General features: G+C 38.1%; 1 protein-coding gene across 2 annotated transcripts; it reads left to right on the forward strand.

Moving 5' to 3' along the window:
- The first annotated feature begins 1,271 nt into the window (after positions 1 to 1,271).
- SAMD8 (sterile alpha motif domain containing 8) lies at positions 1,272 to 17,516 on the forward strand. 2 transcript variants are annotated; one of them, XM_080597178.1, is made up of 6 exons: positions 1,272 to 1,424; positions 6,980 to 7,587; positions 9,443 to 9,538; positions 9,786 to 9,903; positions 10,714 to 10,864; positions 11,939 to 17,516. In XM_080597178.1, exons 2-6 carry the CDS (start codon positions 7,010 to 7,012, stop codon positions 12,241 to 12,243), a joined length of 1,248 nt encoding a protein of 415 aa, XP_080453304.1. In that variant the 5' UTR covers positions 1,272 to 1,424; positions 6,980 to 7,009; the 3' UTR covers positions 12,244 to 17,516. The 2 variants fall into 2 exon arrangements, with proteins under 2 accessions (XP_080453304.1, XP_080453305.1); XM_080597179.1 differs by lacking the exon at positions 1,272 to 1,424 and adding an exon at positions 2,238 to 6,356.
- The last annotated feature ends 1,317 nt before the right edge of the window (positions 17,517 to 18,833 follow it).

Raw genomic sequence — 18,833 nt, forward strand, 5'->3', positions numbered from 1 at the left:
GCTGAGACTGTACAATCTTGGGCAGCTGCATTAGACTGCTCAGTGACTTGACAACTTGATGTAGCTGTGAAGCATTTTGAAATGCAAAATTTCCTTGTTTCACTGTGAATGCACAGGCATAGGGATTGCAAAAGATCCCCTTTTTCCTCTCAAAAGAGTATGAGGCCAAATTCTCTGAAAAGGCTAGGCTTATTAACGTAATGAAGTTACTGGCACCTGAGCTTTTTTACTTCAAAGGAAGCAACAATTTAGGAGACTTGTATTGGACCTCATAGAAATTACATCATCGATACAGAAATTTCTGTATGTTCTTCAGGCTGCTGCTGCAAAGGCCTGACTGCTAACACAGCCAGCTGATAGACAAAATAAATTTATTTCTGGAGTCATTTAGTTCTAATTTGTCTGTCCCCTTCTATCCCTTCCATTTGTATTATTTATAGGTTGTGGAGCACCTGCAGTTACAGTGTGCGGGTGAGGCTTTCATAAGTCACTTGTGCTGTTCACATCTGTGCTCTGGATCACCTTGGAGAAACACTTGAGTGCTGTCAGCCAGCTGCTGGCTTTCAGATTTATTTCCTCTGCAGACAGCAGAGAATAATAATTGTGCAGAAATCATGCTTCTGAAGAGAGAAATGTTTTGGAAGAGTTTATTTATATGGAAATAAAGCTTTGTAAGGGTCCTGCAAGTCTTCTCAGCTGTATTTTCCACATGTATGCCTTCAAAGGAAGGGGGGGGGTGGTATTTTCATGGACTATCCATGTATGTTTTTTTCTTTGAATGTTATAACTGTATAAGTTTCATTAAAAAGTCGATGGCAATTCTGTTTAGTGTGGATTAAAAAGTTGGTGACAATTCTGGTTAGTGGGGTGAAAAGCTTCCATTTTTCTCCCAACCAGGCCCTACTAAGGTACTTCCCTGTGAGAGGTAAGACTGTACTGGGTAAAAACATATACTAATGTGCATTCCTACAGAATATTTTGCACCCTCTCGTGGATTTAGGCACGTTCTGTTATTAGACAAGCAACAAGCTGCGCTTCTCGTCAGCTCAGCTGTTGGGCCAGAGGAAGGTTTGGCGCGCTCTGAGAAGCTCTGCCCGCCTCCACCACCTTCCCGGCTCCTTTCACAGCCCCCAGGAGTCGAGGTCGCCCCTCAGTGCCTCTGACACCTTCCCCTGACCAGACACGAGCGCTGTGAGGGGGTTCCTCGGCAGCCGCGGAGGCAGATACTGGGCCTGCCGCCCGGTGCCCCCCCGGATGCCGCCACCGCCCCGCTCCGCCCTTTCCGCCTTCCGCGCCGCCGCCGCCGCCGCTTCCGTGCGGGTGATGGGGAGACGGCGGGGGCCGCCGCCGCCCGAGGGAGGGAGGGCGCCCAGGAGCCGCCGCCGTCCTGGGGCCGGGCGCTGCGGCACTGCCACTTAGCGCTGGTGGGTGAGCGAGGGCCGAGCGGGGTGCGGGTCGTGTCCCTGCACCGCGCCCCCCGTCCCTTCCCTGCCTTTCCCCGGGGTGGCTGTTTCTGGGGTGGGGGTCCTGGTGGCGGCCGGAGGGGAGGAGGTTCCTGCGGCGCCCTGGTGTTTGCGCCGTACGGGGGAAAGGGGAGCGGGCCGGAGGGGCCGGGGCACGATGAGGTGTGGGATCGGGGCACTGCGAGGTGTGCACCGCTGGCAGGAGGCTCCTTGCGAAGCGTGGTGGGACTGGGATGCGGGAGCGCTGCTCGGTGGAGGAGGCGTCCTGCAGGTTTGCAGCGAGCACAAATTTAACGGTGTCTTGCTTTGGGGGATCCTGTTTCTGTTGCTCTGTTTTGTTTTCTTCCCAGAAATACACGGTTAAAAGGACAGCTCGGTCCTGGAGCCGCAGTCGTTCGGGTTCTGTACTGTCGCTTCTCCTCGTACAGAGCCTCAGCATTGCTGCCCCCTCATCTGTTTGGGATCCCTGAGCCGTTGTAGATGTTTAATGACGATCACATAACTTGTAAAAGTTTCTTATTTCTTGTGTGTATTAATGCATTTAAAACGAAGAAGGCTTAGATTTTATCAAGACTTAAAAAGATCAGTTTGTAAGTCATTGTCAGGAGTAAGAACAAACATGGCTTCACTTCAGATGTTGTTCTGGATGTGGAAGGATTGTTCGTGTCATCCCCTGTTCTCATCTGAAAATGGGGGTGTGAGAAGAAAAGGAAGAGGTAAAAGGGGAAAACAGTACACCTGAGGTGTTTTGCTGGTAAGTTGTCTAAGGGTAAAGAGCAGCAAATGTTCTGTTACCAGATGGATGCAAGATTTCTTGAAGTTGGAGGAAGAAATACTTCACATTTGACATTTAGAATGTGAAATGTACGAGGTCTTGTACAAACATTAATGGAATACTGTGAATTACATTCTGTGATAAGTGGGGGAGTACTTGATCAGTTGCTTAAAAATCACTTGTGTGTGCCTTGAATTATGGTGGTAGGATAAAAAATGTTTTGTTCGCTGGTTAGTAGATCAACAGTTGAGCTGCTTTTAGTGTTCGTTTGAGTGTAGTACAACCCATTTGGTTTAATGAGGTGTAACAGTCAAGGAGCGGTGTATGTTCTGTTCAGCTTGCTGCAGTGTGTAATCACTCTTAGTGGTTCTCAAGACAAATATGTTTAGCTTTCAGGATTTTCTGTAATAGCTGCTGTCAGTTTTGCGTGGAGGCATTCTGTCAGAAGGGCTCTTCTAAGCATATGGAGCTAGTCTTTGATTTCACAGTATCAATTCTTTATTTTCCACAGTGCAGCACTTCACTGAATAATTCTCGGAAAGCACATCTTCCTATATGATTTAAAATCTAATACTTTGAATAAGCTAAACAAGTTTTACTTTAAGATTTCTTATCTTACTTTCATAAATATCATTAAGACCTTTGAGTACAGTTACAATACTGCTGACAATGTCACGTAATAGAAATGTTTATGAAGCAATTCTAACAGCAAAGTCACTAAATAAAACTGAACGAAAGTTTTGCAGTAATATTGCTGCACTTGAAATTAATGTAGGCTTGCTTCAGGGAAGTATCCAATTTTTCAGTCTTACAGTGGGCATTGTGCCATGCTTGATCAGTTTTATATATCGCATGGTATCTAGGTATTGTATAAAAAAAATGAAAAATCCTGTCCTATTTTTGCAAGTTTTCTTTTTCTCCCATCGTTTAGAAGATAGACTGTATGTAGTGACATGTACAAGGTAAGGATCAAATCACTGCACTAATGCATGCTATATGGCTATAAAACCTTTGGTGCTGTTTGCTCTAAATAAGCACTGAAGAATTTGGAGTTTTCAAGAAGAGCAGGTGATGAGCTGCTGATGCAAGCAGTGGGGTGCCTGAGACTTGTGGTGCATGACAAGGCAGTGCTGTTTCCAGCACAGCATTCTTCAGTCAGTGTGCCAGACAGTAGCCTTACTATTGCAGGCTGGTTCAGCGTACACTTCTGTGTATGGTGTTTTTGTGCAGCAGCACAGCCAACGCCTCAAACCTGTGTCACGCCCGCATTGCAAGCTAGCAGACTTTGTACAGGAAAACTTTTCACCCAAGGTGTGAGGTGCTGTGCTCCTTGGCCAGCTGACCTGGTGAAGGAGGGACTGAGCTGGAGTCGCCTATATGCAAACTGCAGCCTGAAACCTCCTTACAGAGAAATGTAGGTTACGTCGCGTGAGATGTGATAGTTCTTCAGCATCCTTCCTAAAACTACTCTCAAGAATGGCAAGAATTGAACCTAGCTGGGGAAATAAAATCCTGAAGCATGTCAGCAAGGAGAGCCACGGGCCCTGCCTTGTACATGTGGTCAAATTGTGGAGCAGCAAGGATGCTGGTAGCTTGGTATGCGTGTCTGGGGCCAAGTCGCTCGGTATCCCATTAGCCCTGCTGCAGGCACAGCCAGAATCTCATCTAACCCCTCAGTTATGATTCTGGTGTAAACGAGCTTTGTTTCTATGATGGGACATTCCTGTAACAGGACTACTGCCCGATGTTGGTGTAATGGCAGTGCTACTTTCCCTTCACTATCGTAGGGGTAATATTTGACTTTCCACGTTGGTACTTCAGGGTAGTGACTCAGTGTCCATAAGCTGGAGAAGTTATGGGCGTAATGGTTGACGGGCAGTAATTCAATAGAGGAAAACATGATAGAACTGTGGGTATTAATTTTGAGAGAGATATATATTTAAATATGGAAAATCTAGGAAAATCCAGGGAAAATCTAGGAAAAATATATTGGAAAAAATAGGTAGGGTATGCCTAGCCTTGCAGAGGCAACTTGTTTTTCAAAATGCCCTAACCAAACTGTAGAAATATTCATGACTTATAAAGTACCATTTTTTTTGTAAAATAAAATTAAAAGACTCCTTACACAGATGCGTATTGAGCACATGGAATAGTTCATATTCGGTGGTATCCATGCTGTTAATTGAAAGGCTGGAGAAGGAAAAGGGGAAATGGAACACATGATATGTACTGCTGATGGGCTGACTAAATATAAACTAACAGGAAAGTAATCAACCAGCTAGCTGCAGACGTTGCTGATGTCAGGAGAAAAGTATATTTTGCCCTCTTACACTTCAGTCTGTACTTGGTCCATGTTATTCATGCGTTCCATTATTTGGTTTCGGAGATAAAACCAGTAACGTAGAAGGCAAAGTAGCTCTTAGTGCTGTTTTCTTCCAAAAGGCAAGTACAGTCATCTGGGTGACTTGCTCTCTTCTGTTGCGTCGATCACTCTTGAATCTCAGGTGGCTAGTGTTGGAAATGTTATGAAGCATAAATGGAATCTGTATTGGAGTCCAAGTTAACATATTGGGATAAAGAAATTGCATAAAAGGCATGGAAAAAAATTAAGGCTTTTGATTATCCTAAGTATAGAATATTTCTGTTTCTGTCCTGTAAATTCACACTTTTAGTAAGCTTCAAAACTGAATAGTAGCAGTTGGGCATAGAGGTCTGTATTGTATTCCAGGTGCTAAGATTAAGTGCTAAGAAAAAGTGTTTTTTACTGTGTAAATTACAAAAGTGGCATTGAATGGGTAGTCTGAAGGAGAGTGCTGCTTCTGGGTTTAAAGAAAATACCCTCGCATCAAAGCTGAACTTAACCTATTGCTCTTAAGATGAAGTTAGCTGTGAGCTGTGTGGAATGGTGAAGTTTGTGCTTTAAGTGCTTGTTTCTTTTGTGATCTTTGTCTTCTGCAGTTGGCTGAATGTCTTTCCTTTGGTAGCATTTAAAAGCAGGAGCAGGTCCTATCAGGTGCATCTTAAGCTGATGCAGACTCTCCCAGGTCCACTCTATTCAGTAATGACCTTTGAAGTTTTGGGGTATGCTTCCTCAGTGTTGCAAGGTCACTTTTACTGCATGTTACACAAGGGCAGATGTATTTATTCATTCATTTATAAGTTCTGGAATGCCATATGAAGAAACAGTGGGTTGGTGTTAGGATTCTTGACTCATACTGGTTCGTTCAAATGAATGGAGTTCTGATAGGGTAAAGAAAGTTTCTTGCCTTTGCTCTCAGAAGTTGCTTTGGTTAGAAGACAGATCAGTGAGTTGAGTACATTTTGGTAAGTCTAAATTCACTGCTTTTAGAAAACTTGTGATGACTACAGTTTTGTAAAAACACTGAGATAGCAAACGTTTGCAGTTCATCTGCATTTCTAGTTGAAGCTGGAAATCCAGATGAGCAACTTAAGTGTTATGTTGGTTTTTTTTGTTTGTTTTTTTACTTGACTAAGATTAAAAAAAAAGTACAAAAAGATCAATTAACTGATCATTAATTGCAAATTGTCATAATTTCTTTTGTAATAGCTGTGTTATAGTTGTTTTGAGCAATATTTTCAAAAGTAGTAAGATAACAGAAATGAACAAATATGCTCTTACATGTAGAAGGAAGAATATAGTAGATGTGGAGAAGACTAGTAATTGTTTGTGGATGTTTCAGCAGCTGTTTAAATAAAGGTATTAAAGCTTATGTACATATTGACTGTATGTGGAGTTTTGAGAAATCAAATCTGCATTACGTACATGCTGTTTACATGCAAACAGCTGCAGAGGGAATATCGTCAGAGGTACCACTCCCTCAGTTCTTTTAGTAGGGCAACTTTGAGTTGTGCTGCCATTTTTCTTCTAACCTATATCTTTTGTACTGATGGGAAATCTTGATGGACATGTCAAATGTTCTCTGTTATAGAAGAAAGTAGGATGGTCCTATTAGATGTATGGTGAAGAAAAAGTTGCACCCAGTAATTATAAGTGCTACTTCTAACAATAGATACAGTGCCTTTTTAAAACAAGCAGCAAGAAGTAAAGATGATACTGCAAATCATTTATCTGAAGTATGCAGATCAAACAGATGTATGTAAGTATGACGACTGCACCATTAACATACAATGAAGATATCCCAAGTCATTATGACTGTAGATACCTTGTCTTAGGTTTACTTGGGGGGGGGGGGGGGGGGGTGTCATGCTGCCAAAGCTTCTGGATGAATTTTAAATCAGTGGAATATGTTGGACCTGTAATGTGCTATTTTTTTATCTCTTAATTCAGTTTTACGTAGTTGCTGGCTATACTTTCTTGTTTAGTTCTGAACTGCAAACAGCAGAAAAGACTAATGATTAAGCTACTATTTAAACAGGATAATCTTTGTTCTTCGTTGCCTAGCATAATTCACAAATTCAGAATTTCTTTTTTAACAAAAGAATAAAAGACTGGGCACATCTAGGAAATATTCTGCTTCTAGGTGGCTTTAAATTTCTATTGGGGATCAAGTTAGATAAACTTTCTTCAGTTTTGCTGGACTCGAAGTGCTTAAACTAGTTTTGTATTACTTACGTAATAAATCATATGTCTGGTTTTTGGCTGGCTCTTACATAAAACATCTTTGCATAATTAAGCATCTAAAGACGCACAAAAGACACTGATGTTTCAGTAATCTTCATTAAACATTGAGGTCTTCTCTCTTTCTCCAATATCTAACAGGTCAATTTTATTGGTGGATAGAGAAGGACGATGGCAGGCAATAACCAGCTTTGCATTCGACGTTGGACAACCAAGAACGTGGCCAAGTGGCTGAAGGAAGAAGGCTTCTGTGAATACGTGGATATTTTGTGCAATAGACATAGGCTAGATGGAATTACATTGCTGACACTTACAGAATACGATTTACGATCCCCTCCATTGGAAATCAAAGTCCTGGGGGATATCAAAAGGCTAATGTTGTCCATACGTAAGCTACAGAAACAACATATTGATGTCCTAGAAGAGCTGGGTTACAACAGCGATAGTCACATTGGCACAGTGTGCACTACTGTTGGTTCGCTGCAGGGTGCAGATTGGTTTTGTAATGGTGAAGTACCTCGGGACTATGATGGGCCAATTACTGACTTGAATGGTGATCAATATCAATATGCAAATGGAAAAAACAAACACTCCACGAGGCGACTGGACCCAGAGTACTGGAAAACAGTTTTGAGTTGCGTATATGTCTTCATAGTGTTCGGCTTTACATCATTTGTTATGGTTATAGTACACGAACGAGTACCTGACATGCAAACGTATCCACCTCTACCAGACATATTTCTAGATAGGTAAGATTCTTATTTTTTTAAAAACAAAACAATAAAACCATGTTTAAAGTATAGGCTGCTTTTTCTTCATTCTCAGCATTTCTTATGCTCTTGAAAATGTCTCTGCAAAATTGTAATGAGTGTAGTAAACCCTCTGCTAAGACTGAAATGTGCTTCTGTTAGATGTAGGGATTTGATCTTCTCAGGGGAAGGTAATCTCTTATTTTACCCCGTTTGTATTTAATTTTACGTCTTTAGCAAATCACAACACAGGAATTAATTCTTCCATCTTCTCATTCTAGTAAAAAGGATGATGGTCAGCTCTCATAGGTAAGCAGACATATACTTTTTCTGAAATTCAGATGCTGCTGTGAAGCATAACATTCTTCACATAGGAAGACTTTTGATGAAGAAGTATTTTGGTCTTAAGAATTAAGTTCTTTCACAGTCCTGGCAGCCCACAGATAGCTGAAGATCTGGAGAAGAGATGCACTATGCTTTGGGAAAGTTGGTAAACAAAGTGCCAATGGTGATGAAATTGAACGGGGATAGCATTGATACTGTATATATGTTGTCTCCTTGATGTCAAGTTGCTGAAAATGATTTAGGGAAACTGAAGCAGACTGAATACGCCAGCTTCTTTACAAACCATAGAGTATCTGTGTACAAAAATACTTTAATGCCTTAAACAGTGCCTGTGCCTTTTTTAGTGTTAAAGAATATATTCCGTTTCAGTCAGAAGGGGTGCGCAACACCAGAGATGAAATTCTAGTCAATGATGAGAAATTCTGTAGGAGATAAATGCTCCATTTGAGGAAGTTCACTTGCACCATGGAGAATTTATGGCCTGGAGAGTTCCAAAAGACAAGATAAACCGTCTAAAGTCACGGTCTTTTTATTCTTGCCAGTAATTTCCATTTTCATTAATGGTTTTAATGAAGTCAATAGGGGCCTAATCTTTTAACGTAGAGTGCAGAATCCCCCATAAATTTAGATACAGCTCAGCAAGAATGGACCTAATCAAACAAAGTGATGGAGGGGAGAGAGAATGAGAACTATGTCATTGCTGGATTTTGTTCCCAGGACAAATTCCACAATACTCGGTGGAAGGATATGGAGGAGATCAGACGCAGCAAGCCATCAAACAGTGCAAGAGGATTACTACAAATCTAGCATTTGAGCAATGCTTTGCTAGCCCTTTGTATCAAAGAGAATACAACTATTAGAAACAGCCTCTCCTGAAAATTGTCAGTCTGTATTTTGGTGAAGTTGCATGGCGAAAATTGTAGCTAGTGCACACAAGGAAGTATTAAATCTTGACAAGCAAGGCTAAGCTGTTTTCATACAGTGATTGTTATCGAAATCTAACTTCAAAAGTAGTTTATACTTTTCCTAATACTTTCCTGTGTAGTTCTGCTTCCTTACAGGTATTTATGACTTAAAGTTGTGCAGCATTTCATTGTGTTGACATGGCATTCTTATAAGCATAAGCAGTATAATTGATGTGCAAGTTTGTGTCAGATTGAAGGTTGTTGGGAAACAATGGTAAAGGAACATCGTATTAGTAAATCACATGTAAATTAAGAGAACAAACTAGAGATTTTCTTTCACTTAGTGAATTCTGTGTAAATGTTTCCTGAAAGTGCGTTATTAGAAAGGAGATAATGTAATTAAAAATTAATTCTATTTAATTCAGTCTATTGATAATTTTGATTGTAGTATAAACTATTGTGATATTAACGAAAGTTCATTTTGTAGTTAGAACCTTATATGCTTTTTTCTAAGTACTGAGACTAGAAAGAAAAAGTCCAGCCTTTGTATTTGTATTTTAGGTTAACATCCTCTTTTTTTTTCCTTTTTTTTTTTTTTTTTTTAGTGTCCCAAGGATACCATGGGCTTTTGCTATGACTGAAGTATGTGGTGTAATTCTTTGCTACATTTGGCTATTGGTTCTTCTGCTTCACAAACACAGGTACAGTGTATATATACATTCAAATTAAGTGGTACCTTGATTTAGAGGAAGGACTTAAAAAGAATTTATCAGGACTAATTAAGACTCTACAGTTAGTAAGAAACTCATAAACTTATATTATTGTTGAAATGGAGTATGGGGATGATTTAATCAAGAATGTTGAGTTATAAACATTACTGAGTAATATGTATGTATAAATACAATATATTAGTATTCTTACTGTCAGTTGCTATATATTTTTTCCCAGATCTATACTTCTGCGAAGGCTGTGCAGCCTCATGGGGACAGTATTCTTACTACGTTGCGTTACAATGTTTGTTACCTCACTTTCCGTGCCAGGCCAGCACTTGCAGTGTACTGGAAAGGTAAAAACTTAAAATGCTTTAAATTCTTTCTCACGATTTCTTTTTTTAAAAAAATATGTATTTTTAAATTTTGTATAAGTTATAGTTACAATTACTGTGACCATCGTGCTAGGTGTGTATTTGTTAGAATAGCACGTTGTTCTTCTCTTCCCCTCCATCCCTAACTTTATTAGTTGCTATTGTGCATGTATGCATCCTTAGGGGTCTTAGAAACACGTGCTGCACTGGGGAGGAGATGGTGACTTGGTGAAGGGAGGCAGGGGGCATTCAGAATATTTCACAATATAAATTGAAGAGAATACATCAGAGAAATAAGCACTTAAGACACTGACTTAACAAAGACAAGATGAAAGTGGAATAATCACTTTGTCTTGTTGGATGCTTTGTTTTGAACAAAGTATTTCACCCCGTCTAAGAAGAAATATTCCATAGAACATGGGATCTTTTAGTTGGAAGAAGTTTGAGCTGAATACTAGAAGATTCCCAGTGACACATTGGGAGGTAGAATGCATTTGGGGGAAGAAAAAAAAAGGTGGCAGACTTCGTATGAAAATGACTTGCAACAAAATACTTGTTTTAAATGCCAGGATTAATCAGAGGTACTAATTGTAGTTACTAATGGGACTGACTGCCACAATAAAATCCGCAGGTGTGCAAACGTGTATTTTAATAAAAGACACAAAATGATTGATGCTACTAAACATACATAGTGCTAGACAGCTAATTTCTAATTGTCTGTGGTATAACTTTAAGGGTGTATTGTTTGGGCTGGGGAGGAACTTACTAAAGGTTAATGTTACTGTCTTTTAGTTGTACGGCAATGTTTGGGCAAAACTCCAGCGGGCATTTGCAATATGGAGTGGCTTTGGAATGACTCTAACTGGAGTACATACGTGTGGCGATTACATGTTCAGTGGCCACACTGTTGTCCTGACCATGCTCAACTTCTTTGTCACAGAATGTAAGTACACAGTGTCAATACTTGAATGTCCTTAAGTATTAAGAATTTGTACTGTTTGCTGTCAACCACAGGTGCAAGAGTGTAAATACTTAAATGTCCTTAAGTATTCTCTGCCACTTGCCCTCAGCCATAGTCATGTTGAGTAATATTAAAATTAACAAATTCACATCATGGGCTTTTTCTCAGGTTTGTGGCAGTTAACTTGCAGACAGGAAAGGAGCAGAACCATGTAAATTAATGAGAGGGTAAATAGGGCACATGGGAAAAAACAAGTGAAGTGAGCCAGGAAATCAGAAAGGCTTTGTAACTAGCTACTGGGGAATAATACTAGGGAAGGTATTAATGATTTTCTGTTACCTATGTATCTGCCAGTGACCCATCAGACAAAATCCCAGTCTAGGTTTATTTACCTTTAGTATAATCCGCAGATCCAAAATAGGAAATCTCATAAGTGAGACTATATGAAACAGAGTTCTTCTGTAAATATTAAGTGTTATTTAATACATTATATAGCAAGCTAAGGTAATTAGCCTGAGTTCACATTTGATCAAATGACTGGAATAACAGAATAATGTATACTTCGTAATATTTCCCCCTATACATGTAAAAAGGCATGATTTTCATTAACAAAAGCCAATGGGACCAAATTCTGATTTACATGGTCCTGAAGAACTTTAGGATGCTGTGTTAATCCAGAAAAAGAATTATACCAGCTGTATTAGTAAAGCAGTAATGAAGTGGTTGACATTTGTAACTTGTTCTTACTAAATTTATTGGATGTGTGAATGTAAACAAAACTTCCTGACAAAGACAATAATTTCATCACATTTTGGATGGAAAAAACTGCACATAAACTTGCTCAGTTTTGTCCTGGATTGAATTGTATATCCTGTCTGGTTCGTGAAATGCTTCCTGCTATAGAAGTAACTCAGAGAACTTCATATATTTACAAGAAACTTTATATTTGTAAAAAAAGGGAATTTAATTGTTTTCTGCTTTTTTATTGTCAGCTGTGCACTTTTCAGCCCAGCGATTTGAGACACTCTAGGTCAGTCCCTTTCTGTTTTCTCCTAGATACGCCAAGGAGCTGGAACTTCTTGCACACCTTATCCTGGGTCCTGAACCTCTTCGGAATCTTCTTCATTTTGGCTGCACATGAACATTACTCTATTGATGTCTTCATTGCCTTTTACATCACTACAAGACTCTTTTTATATTACCACACGTTGGCTAATACTAGAGCATATCAGCAGAGTAGAAGAGCAAGGATCTGGTTTCCAATGTTTTCTTTTTTTGAATGCAATGTTAATGGTACTGTTCCCAATGAGTACTGCTGGCCATTCTCAAAACCTACGATAATGAAAAGACTGATTGGCTGAAGAGCGTTAATGTCAGTTCAGATTTTTATGAACTGTTGTGACTAAGACCCTACAAGGCTAGCTGGAGGGGACATGAAGTAACAGTTTTCACTCCATGGCCACTGCCTCCTTGTCTTGCCTCTTAGATTCTTAGCCATAGAATGGGGTCGCCACAGTCTGCAGGGATGTGTTTTGTTCCTGTTTTAATGGAAGACAACATGGGGACTGGTAGAGGCAATCAGTGAATCATAACTACAAACCAGAATAGTAAGGTTCTGTGTGAATGTTTAAGTAACTTCAAGTCACTTCAAATGTGTGCTTGTACTGAATATAATACACCCTTTGCAGGTCCAGTTAATCACCTTTACCTGACATGCCAGCCTTTATGTACACTGACTAAAAAATTAGGACCTTACAATGACTTCCTTTTAAAACATTCATAAATTTAATTCTTGAAACAAACTCTGCGTATACTTAAAGATTGAGGAGTAGTGTCATAATGAGGAAAGCAATACAGTTCCTTGCTAAAAGAGTCTCTTAACTGTTAATAGTAAGTCTTAAAGTATAATTGACAATATAAATGGTCTACGTACGGATTGCCAAAAATGAAAGTCTGCCATGTGGCTATAGAGTGATGTTTTGTTTTTCTTTTTTTTGATGAGAGGTTATTTAGTCTAGTCTATCAACTGTCTATATGGTTGTTCTGGCACTTGAAAGTTTTCCCTTTTGTTTTAAATAAATGAGTTAAAGTAAATGCTGCATCCACTGAAAGTAATATTAATTTAGCTTTAGTGTGTTTGAAGCCACAACATATTTTTTCTGTGTGGTTTTAATTGCTTTGTACCCAGCCCTATGCATGCTTTTTAGGAGCAGCTCTTTAACATTGGCGGAACAGAACAGTTATCTTCACATATCTTACTGTCCCATAAATGGATGGGGAAAATGCATGTAGTAATTCTTTCAGGAAAAGTAATAATAGTGAGTTTTTGAAGTAGTGCTCATATTGATGTATGTTTTAGCACTCTGATGTCAACAATATGGTGAATATCTCTGGATATATATACACAGTATATTTGTATATATATATATATACACACAGTATATGTTCTTCTAACAACATGAAAAAGAGAAAAAGACTAGTTCTTAATTTAAGTTCTTCATTTATTACGCTGAAAGATAAAAGTACCATAAACAGTTGACTTCTGGTTGTTTAAAAACAAACAAAACACTCCCTAATGCATAAGCAAGGATCACAGGCAGTGACCTCTTATGCAGTGTTTTGTAAGGGGACAATACTAATGTTGGCTGTAGAGGCTTGAAATGAGATTTATGCTAAATGAAAATGGATAGGTAAAAGGTGCAAATTGTAAAAATGGTGTAGCCTTTTTAATTTGTTGTTACAATTTCAGAATAGGTAGTATGCACGAAAGTCATAGCCTAAGTCAGCCTTGGAAAGTCGCATGAAGCATTTTCTGGCTTGGTACAGGCTGACGTGATGACCACAATGTACTTAAGCTCGAATAGAGAAGGATCTCTTTGGAGGAATTTTGCAGTTGTCTATGTTGTGTTCCTTTTATAAACTTGGATTGTACTAACTTGACTATCATGCACTCTTCATATTACTTTTGTAACTTCATTTAGCTCCTATACCACAGAGGAATTGTGCATCTTAAAGAGTCTCTGCCAACTGTATTGAGCACACACACATTGTACTATTCTGCATACTTTATATTTGTAACATTCCAATTTTTAGCAAAATTCCAAGTATATTACTATATTGTTCAGTCTGCTGTAGTGTAGTGGCTCTTGCCATCCAAACTGGGGGAGTGTTCTTGCACTTAAGGGGGAAGAAAAGGAGAAAATACTCAAAGACTTAAAGACTGTTCACTCACTGTCCTTACCTTTCTGATTTCCGAAAGGCAATTTGAACATTCCTCTTGAGACTTTATAATCAGAGCTCTATTTCTTAATTTATATTTGCGTTTGCAATGCACACAGTTACAAATACTGTTTTTTAAACTCTAGGAAAACTTCTGTTGTCAGGATATGCAGGGGGTTGTATTCTGAGTTCTGACATGTGGAGGGATATGCAATTAAACTTACATAGCTCTTCATTCTAAAAAGAAACATGTCAGTACTGACCAGCATAGCTGTGTCTAAACTGAAAAAAAAATATTTTGCAACTTAGGCACACAGGAGAATTTCCAATTACGGCACAGTGTAACAATGTTTACGTAAAGTAAAGCTACCATTTCAATATTTTTTTTAGTGAAGTTCACATACTTTGAAACATAAGGCTTCTTTTTTTGTTCTAATTTATTTTTTTTTCAAATTCTTTTAAGTAAATCCATGTTTTAAATCAGTGTCGCCTATCAGTGTTTTTTAATGAAAGCGTGTTCTTCTGTGCCGTTTCACTTGCTGCTAGATATCTGCGTATGAGAGTAATATAAAGAGGTAGTTCTTGTGCGAACTGAAGTGGGTTAAAACACTGTCAGGATAATTGAGCTTTTTCTGTTTTGGAAATTAGTGTTGTCTGTCTGTAAACACCCAAGAGGAAAAAGAAAAAAGAAAAATTAAATAATAATGATAAAAGAAAATCTGATTTCAAATGCTAAAAGATCACAGTTGATCTGAAAATCTGATAATGTAAGATTTCTTGTTAATGAGGTGGAAACAAATTGCAAATGACTGACAGGCTTAAAATTCCGTACCTCCTTTCAGAAGAGGCAGTGGTTTAAAAGCATTTTGCTGTTTCACTGCTGCTGACAAGCCTTTTTAAGTAAAGGCAGCAGAGCATTGTTGGGCCTTGGATTTAATGCTAAATATCTTCAGCGTTGTCCTCCTCCCTTATGTTGGCGCACCGGTCTCTTTGCTCTCCTTCAACTTGCTGCATCTGTTGTGTGCAGTCATCTTCCATGGTCCGTGGGAGTGCACACATCTGAATTCAGAGAAATGAATGAATTGCTGCGTTGTGTCGGCAGGTACAGGCGTCTAACAGTGTGACTCAAGACTATGAAGTGCATAAACTAATCAAGTAGAAAAGTCTGTCTGCTTGGAGGTAGTGTGTAAAAAATACATATATGTGTGCACCGACCTGATGGTGATATAGGTACAGCCACTTCTCCATCTTTTTCTTTTACCTTATGACATACCTTTTTAGAATAATTTTCCTGAACATTTTGCCTTTAGTTTTTCCTCTCTGTAAGATCCACTAAGCAGTCAGTGAAACTAGTGGTGCTGTGATACTGTACCTGCGTACAGATGTAAGGTTTCCATATAAGTGTTTTTAATAAACTACAAGTACTAATAAAAACTTGTGAAAGCATCTTTAAGCAAGGTTCCTCCAGCTGTTCTTGAATAATGATATAGAAAGTTTCCATATATGTTAATTATTTTAATGTCCTCTGGTAAACAAGGTAACACTAATACCAAGTGACAGTATGAAAATGTAGATAGGCCTGAAATTTTCAGATGTCCAAGACTAACAAGAATTGGATCCTGTAAGTGTATTGCTTGTGGTACAGCAAATTATAGGCTTAACTTTAAGCAAGTAACTAAATATTCTGGCTTTAGTGAGGGTTACCATTTTAGTTTAAGCATTTCCTTGGATTAGATGAGGTGTGTGCTATGTAAGAGGTGCATACTGATAAGTAATGGGAATAGAAAATGTCAGTTTATTTTGTTTTCCGTGTTCATTTTTTCACATCTGCCCTAGAAGAAAACATTCCAGCAGAATTTGAAAGAAGTTACCAACATTTACATACTCTTCTGAGAGAACAACTCTTAATAAAAAATACAATAAAATAGAATTGATAGCTAGGTGTACTAAGAAGCCAGAGTTGGTTAAATGATTTGAAAAAGTTTTTTTGATGTAAGCATGTTAAATAACATTATTAAAAAGTACTTGAAATCCTTCAACAAACATAAAAGTGCAGGTTCCTATAATCACCTTTTCTGTATGGCTATCTATATGTGGTGTCTCGTGTAGTGCCAAAAATAATATCTAAGGGAAAGAGGGAAGGGTTGAACTGAGATGTCAAAACAAGTCTTTTGTAACAGAATCTTTTTTTTTTTTTTTTTTAATTAAGCACTGTTTGCACATTTCAGTGCTACACTTGTCCATTACTATTTAGCTAGGTTTTTTTGGTATGCTAAAGTCCACTGGGGGTTTTAAGCATCTAAAGTATTGTGGAGCTGAAATGTAATCGTTAAATGTGAATTTGTACAAATAGCAGATGTCTTGGACAAAAGGTAGGTTTTGTGGATGTGAAGCATGTGTAACAAAAGAAAAGTCGCCTATAATGACTCTGACAGATAGTATTTTATTCTGTCTAGTCGGTGTAGTTTCTACTGAAAAGTTGGCTGGAATTTACAAGCAGTATTACTTTTCCATTTTTGTTGGTTGGTTTGTTTGTTTTAATAATGTAGGATTCCTTTATGCAAACTTGACCTATAACTACAAAAAACACCATCATCTTTAAGTAGGAAATTTATTTGGCAGAAATCCTAGCAGTGAGCCGCTTGCCCTCTGAATTATTTTGCACATGTAGACTATGAAACAAGGATTAATTGATAGACCAGTGATGATTAATACAGTTTACTCTTTCTCATGCATCTTTGATATGTCACTGTTTGACATTGAAATGGTATTTCTTGTAGGAAAAAAGAAAAAGTACTTTGGAATGAACGTGCAGATGTCTTTCTCATTGTGTTACGGATATCCCAAAAACTCCCAGCCTTTTGAACACTAAAATATGAACTCTGAACTTTCCATATAGTAGTTTCCTGCATACTTACTGTTTCTATTTTAAGAAAGTTGCAGTGAGCATTATGTACATAATTCAGTGATGTGCACATTTTTAAAGCCAGTTTGTAATAGGCATATAAGAATTTAAGATGATAAATGTGGAGCACAATAACCTGACATGTCAGTCCAGTGACTATGTAGTTGAAGACTACCTGTAACTTGGTTTTGCTGTCTTTTTCAATTCAGTTTTGTTAAGAGAAATTTTGTCAAATGCAAGTAACCACAAAATGCATTGTATATGGTACTTAACATAGTAGGGATGCAGAAACAGGACTTGTCACGCTGAGTAGTTACTTCAATTTTGCTCTGACAGTATAAAATAGTATTACTTAATGGCTAGAAGGTTTGCCAGTGAAGTTTAAAGCAAGTACTGTAAATAAGTGAATATTGTTTGATTCTAAACTCAGATTGAATTAATATATTGTTTTTTATCTTTGTTGTATTAAAACATATTTAAAAGTACCAAAATAAAATGATTGAAAGATGACAGATGTTTAATTTACTTTACACATAAAATGATGGCTTCATTATCTCTGTTAGTGTTGTGACCATAAAAGTTAACTGGAATAATCTAGGGTTTAGAGTGTTATTTTTCTCACAGCTGTGTTTTACTGGTGTGAGAATGCATGCTGCCTAGTACATATATCGGTGTGCATGAGGTTTTTCAAGCTGTATGTTGCTTTGACAAATCATTTAAATATTTTTGCTATTAAAAAGTTTAAAAAGTTTTGTTCGATCTCAGTTAAGTATGACAAGAGGGCTTTTGAAGACTTCTCAGCAGAAGGTGGCTATTAACGTCTCTAGGTATGGTAGTGAGCAGTTCTACAGTAAATCAACAGTCAGTGTACAAACTAGTAGGACAAACCATGAAAAAGTGGAGTTAAGAAATTTTTATAAACTCTTCTAATAGGTTTGTATGCTAGACCTGTTACTACTTTGAGTCACTGATTTCAGGCATCTAGTATGTACAAGGATGAACAGGAAACTCATTCCTATGGAGGTATTTAAATAGCATATCATGTATGCCATCTGCCCTGGAGTTGTATAATCATACTTGTAAATGGCAATTTTGAAATATATTTTATGACCTTAATCCAGCTGAAACTTTCTTTCATTAGGGTTGAGCCAGGTAAATTTTAATATACTGAACTTCTGGAAACTTTTTCGTTTACTTCCCTCATAATTATAAAATCTTGATCAACCTGATAATTTAGAGAGAGAATTCTGAATAAGAAGCCCTTCCTCTGTGTATCATTATTATTATTGGAAAGTTGTTAAAGAGGAGATTCAAAAAGAGAAATGGATGCGGTAATATACTTTTCTGAAAAACTAAAGCTTGCAAGGAGGAAGGGAAGACAGAAGTAAGATCGTGTGTACCAGGAGCAATGTGCTTACTGCAGCCTTTGGTCTAATAATCTGGGAACCAGTAAGTTGTGTTCTGGCAACTTTAAACAAGTATGTGCTTTGTGTGGTGTAAATACAGACCGGGAAAACTTCCGGAAAACATTACTGCCTGCTTCCCAGAATGTTATAATACTGCTTAGAGGTGTGAATTGTGAATAAAAATCTTTCACCTCCACCATAACTTGCACTTACCCACGTAACTACTACAGTCAGAGCTAGAAGGGATAAAGAATTGCAATAATGAGAAGGAATAAAATACAATCTATGCAGATGGGATTCAGTCTGGTGTTACAATGCAGGTCTCACTAGCCTACAATCTCATTAGAGAGAATTTGAGGGTAACCAGACTGCCCTTCTGAGACCATTTTACTTTTATTTATTTATTTATTTATTTATTTAT

Source organism: Anser brachyrhynchus, assembly GCF_964034855.1.
Source record: "Anser brachyrhynchus genome assembly, chromosome: 6".
Taxonomy (NCBI): Eukaryota; Metazoa; Chordata; class Aves; order Anseriformes; family Anatidae; genus Anser; species Anser brachyrhynchus.

Excerpts from the sequence above, each read along its gene's own strand:
- SAMD8 (XM_080597178.1), top strand. The coding sequence starts at position 7,010 with ATGGCAGGCAATAACCAGCTTTGCATTCGACGTTGGACAACCAAGAAC. Across the intron at positions 7,588-9,442 it reads CCAGACATATTTCTAGATAG|TGTCCCAAGGATACCATGGG; the intron begins GTAAGATTCTTA and ends TTTTTTTTTTAG. Across the intron at positions 10,865-11,938 it reads CAACTTCTTTGTCACAGAAT|ATACGCCAAGGAGCTGGAAC; the intron begins GTAAGTACACAG and ends GTTTTCTCCTAG.